This window comes from Glycine soja, chromosome 14 (genome assembly GCF_004193775.1).
Source record: "Glycine soja cultivar W05 chromosome 14, ASM419377v2, whole genome shotgun sequence".
Lineage (NCBI taxonomy): Eukaryota > Viridiplantae > Streptophyta > Magnoliopsida > Fabales > Fabaceae > Glycine > Glycine soja.
This window is the reverse complement of record NC_041015.1, coordinates 46059531-46063873: the sequence shown is the minus strand read 5'-3', so window position 1 is coordinate 46063873 and position 4343 is coordinate 46059531. Positions and strand designations below refer to the sequence as shown.

Below are 4343 nucleotides of genomic sequence, written 5' to 3'. Positions count from 1 at the left end.
GTTTCAACTTAGTATTTGTCTCATTGACACATCATTGCCAAGTTAATGAAGGTGAGAGACATGGTAATAAGCTGTAAGTGATAAGATATGATGACATGGTATTTCGTTTACCACTTAAGAGAAAGAGACTAACGACTAGTAAGAAAATAAAATTCATGTACTTAGTTGAAAAAAAAATGAATATTAAGTAGTAATTTAAAAATGACTCTAATTTTTTAGGTATGAAAAAGTTAATTAAGGTTAAAATTTATGGACTTTAACTTTCAAGCGAAAATGCTTTTTTTTTTTCATTTATTATTAATCTTAGTTAATTTCTTAACCATTTTCTTAATTAATTGTTTAATTCTCGTCTTTGTTTTTCTCAAATATAATTAAGAAATACTAGTAGTAATTAAAAAAAAGGTGTAAAAAAGAAGCAAGTGATTCCAGGAATTAGGAACCACAGATTCCGCACCCCATCCTATATGGATCTGTTGATTCCGTTCTCGACGTGGGACCTCTAATTGGCATTTACCACATTTTTGGTATTGTCTAACCGTTAAGACACCGAATTTCAACGTTCACATGTTCCTATTTTCGGCGCCTACACTATCGTATATATTTTTTATTTATTATGTTATTGATATGTAATATTGATTAATTTTCTTGTTAATTAATTTCGATTGCAAAATATAACTGATTATTTTTAATGTGTCTTTTTTATTTATATTTTTTTTCATTCATAAAATTTAAATTTAAAATTTTATTGAAGATAATTGAATTTAATATCACTCACACCAATAATTTATTGATACAAAATAAACTATAATAATATTATATAATATAGTTACCGATCAACATTAATAGTAGTATTTTATTTCTTTGCAGGGTGTACTTAACTAATACTCAGTGAGCATAATCCACCGCAACATAAAACAGACACTTGTTAGTTATATTACCAGCAACATTGCTTGTTTCTTTAACGCATGACACGATTTTGTGCCTGGACGGCAAAAGGTTACCTTTTATAATTTTTAATCCAAGTCACGATTTTAGAGGTGTTACTAATTTAAATTTTCAATGCAAGCAACATCATGGATCATCCATATACTTGTGATATTTTGTTTGATTTTTCACCTTTGCTATAGTTTGTGCCATGTGGCCCATTTTATGTTTTAAACATAGGGCAGAAGTTACCTTTAAAAAGTGATTGTTTCAAGGTTCCGCCCCCAGTTTGACCTAGTTGTATAATATAGAACCCTTTCCCTTTCCCGGAAGAGGAAGAAAATTGGAAACAAAAGATACGCACCCACTGTAATACTATAATACAAGTCAAGATAAGGCCCAAGGTTTGCTTAGCGTTATTATTCACAATCCTTTTTTCTCCGTTGTTCACTGTCCTTCCATTTAATGCCATCAATCAACCATAATCTTAATGATGCTTTAAAATTGGTCGGCTACATAGATAGCTAAGGTTAATTATTAAGCCCTACTACCCCAAAACAATGGAAAGAAGCAAAATACAAGTGCTTTATGATGCTAGCCATGCCGTGTTTTCTCAAGAGGGGCTTCCAACTTTTCAACAAATCGATTATGTCAAAAATTTGTTAGGTGTGTTAACGTTTGTTTGTATATATATCATTAATCTTATCCTCGTTCATGTGCACACTTGTTAATTAATTTGTTTGTCTTCATCATTTTCTTGATTCCTAAGTCCTAACCACTACAGTTATTATTAGCTTGCATGTATAGTATGCAAATAAATTTAAGGACCAATTCATATGTTTGAGTTAAATTTTGCAGACAAAATTGAAGCTATGGACGTAGGAATCGACGAGTTCGGGTTGTGTGATTCTCCAACATCAGACGCAACCGTTGATAGCAGCAACAGCAAGGGTTTGCTTGGTGGACAAGGATTCTCTGAGATCACATACATTCACATTCATGAATGTGACTATTTCTCAGTGAGTAGTAGAAAATAGAAATACCATATTTAAATTACTTCTTTTGTTTACCAATAAAATGTAGCGAGATTTAAACCCTTACGAGGATCTAATGTAATGAATTTGAACAACATGCAGATGGGTGTGTTCTGTATTCCAGCAGGAAAAGTGTTTCCACTTCATGATCACCCGGGAATGACAGTGTTGAGTAAGCTCTTGTATGGCTCTGCCTATGTCAAAGCTTATGACTGGATCGCATTGGATTGTGCTGGAAGCCAAACAAGTAAGAAGAATTTCGTTTTAATCTGAATTTTCAGGCATATATATTTGTAATTAAGGTTTATACATGTTTTAATCCTTATAAATATAGCAAAATCCTTTAATTTTTTTTGTTAGTTTTAGTTTTATAAATTTATTTTTCTTAAGAATAGACTTAACGTGACACGTATCTAAACATGTTACATCAGTATTTTCTTTGATGGGATAAGTTTAAATGTAATATGCTATGTCATTAGTAAATGATGATAGAAATCATTTTTAAATTGTATAAAGATACCAGTCATTCAAGCTTGCATTCATCTCTTTCTGACAGGATAAATGTAAGTAAATATGTAAGTAATTTTGAGTTAGAAGACTTTTGTTATCTTGAATTGAAGTGTCATTTTTTTTCTCTAAATTTTTCTTTACAATAAATAAATAAATTATAAAGATCAAATCAACTTTTTTTTAAGGATTAAATACAAAATTTATCATGGTGCTTTCTAGCCGACCAAACAAAATGGTGCTTTCTAATTACAAACACCTTAAACCTATTTTTTATTAGAGAATTTCTATGGTACTTTTGAAAATCTAAGGATTTTGACATTGTTATTGAGAAACTCTCCTTTTTTCTTAGTGTGCTCAAACTCATTCGACGGTTGACCAAATACTAAAACTCTTTGATTTTTAAGGGTGTACCATATATAGCAACTAAATTAACCATGCCAACAATTAGTCTTTCGATATTGATATAATTTTAATTAAGCATAATAACAGTTTTTTTCTTTCTATATTGATATGTGAGTGCAGTAGGATTGGCTGGGAGGGTAGTGGATGAAGTATTCAAAGCACCACATGAGCCATCCATATTATTTCCAAGAAGTGGTGGCAACATTCATTCTTTCACAGCGTTGACGCCATGTGCAATACTAGACGTGCTATCTCCACCATACTCTGAAGAGTTTGGAAGGCCTTCCACTTACTTCTCAGATATCCCTATCCCTTCTCTTAATGGTAATCTAATTTTGGATGCTCTAATTAATTAATTCTCTTCATTAATTTTATCTTTAGGTAGTTAGTACAATTTAAACCGCATATTCATTAATAATTTATATTATTATTCTGTGTGCAATGACTACAGGTTATGCCATACTTGAAGAGAAACCAATGCCTAGTGATCTAGTTGTTCAAGGAGCACCATACCTTGGACCTTCAATTGTAACCGTGGACGATTATGTGGGTGTTTGAGTTGTCGTTGGGGTCCTCAAAATCGGGTTTTGAAAAGAATCAGGGGGAGATATCTTTTGCAAACGGTCGTTAGATCTGTATGAAGACATGTGCTGCCACATAATGAACGACAATTCAAACATAGCCGGCAACTTCGATCAAATCAATCAATTTTGATAATCATGTGTAAATGTGTAAATTGAGTGTTTGTGTGTACATAAGTTCTTATATCTAAATGTAAATATTTTTTTTAAACCACCTTATTTTTATGAGTTGGTTATGAAACTAATTTTAAATTTTAAATTTAGATTTTTCTCTTCTTTTTAGGAATATATTTGGTAAAAATTAAATTATTTTTTTCCACAAATTTAACTGACGTGATCAACTAAATTATATTTATTTAGTTCATATATATATAGACTAGCTTGTTGGTCTCTATGTTAGAAAATATCATCATAATTTAATACTCATCATTATTGTGTTTGGTCAAAATTTCTTTCTATGTCAAAGAATATAATGAAATTATACTATATATATGTAATCTAAACTCATGCTTTTTAATATTATGTTTCACATAATTTTTTAATCTAAAAGTTATTTTAAAATTAGAATTCATAACAGTTTTAAAAATAAAATAGAAATTTTTATAATTTTTATTTTTTTTTCAAATAGAAAAGATTGTTAAAAAGATAATAAAAGAGAATGATAGAGACTATTAGAAAGATGCGGAATGAGAAACAAGAGAACAACGTGACACACAGTGAAAACGTGAAGAGAAAGAGAAAAAAAGGAAGAAGAAAAGTTTTGAAGGCCACAATCATCGGGGCAATTAGAATATGTGAAAATATGTTGGATTTGGAACCACAGCATATTGGTAATTGCCGTAGCAGCGAGGGAAAGTGCACAGTTTTAGACTTTTGGTGGTATATAACAGCT

The 4343-nt window shown here is 30.5% G+C and overlaps 1 protein-coding gene across 1 annotated transcript; it reads left to right on the top strand.

The window, feature by feature from the left end:
• Positions 1-1416: 1416 nt before the first annotated feature.
• On the top strand, positions 1417-3661 carry LOC114383175 (plant cysteine oxidase 4-like). Its single transcript, XM_028342784.1, has 5 exons — positions 1417-1590; positions 1783-1943; positions 2061-2205; positions 2991-3194; positions 3322-3661. The coding sequence occupies exons 1-5, from the start codon at positions 1485-1487 to the stop codon at positions 3426-3428; spliced, it is 723 nt and encodes a 240-aa protein (XP_028198585.1). The 5' UTR covers positions 1417-1484; the 3' UTR covers positions 3429-3661.
• Positions 3662-4343: the final 682 nt, after the last annotated feature.

Excerpts from the sequence above, each read along its gene's own strand:
- LOC114383175 (XM_028342784.1), top strand. The coding sequence starts at position 1,485 with ATGGAAAGAAGCAAAATACAAGTGCTTTATGATGCTAGCCATGCCGTG. Across the intron at positions 1,944-2,060 it reads ATGAATGTGACTATTTCTCA|ATGGGTGTGTTCTGTATTCC; the intron begins GTGAGTAGTAGA and ends AACAACATGCAG. Across the intron at positions 2,206-2,990 it reads TTGTGCTGGAAGCCAAACAA|TAGGATTGGCTGGGAGGGTA; the intron begins GTAAGAAGAATT and ends ATGTGAGTGCAG.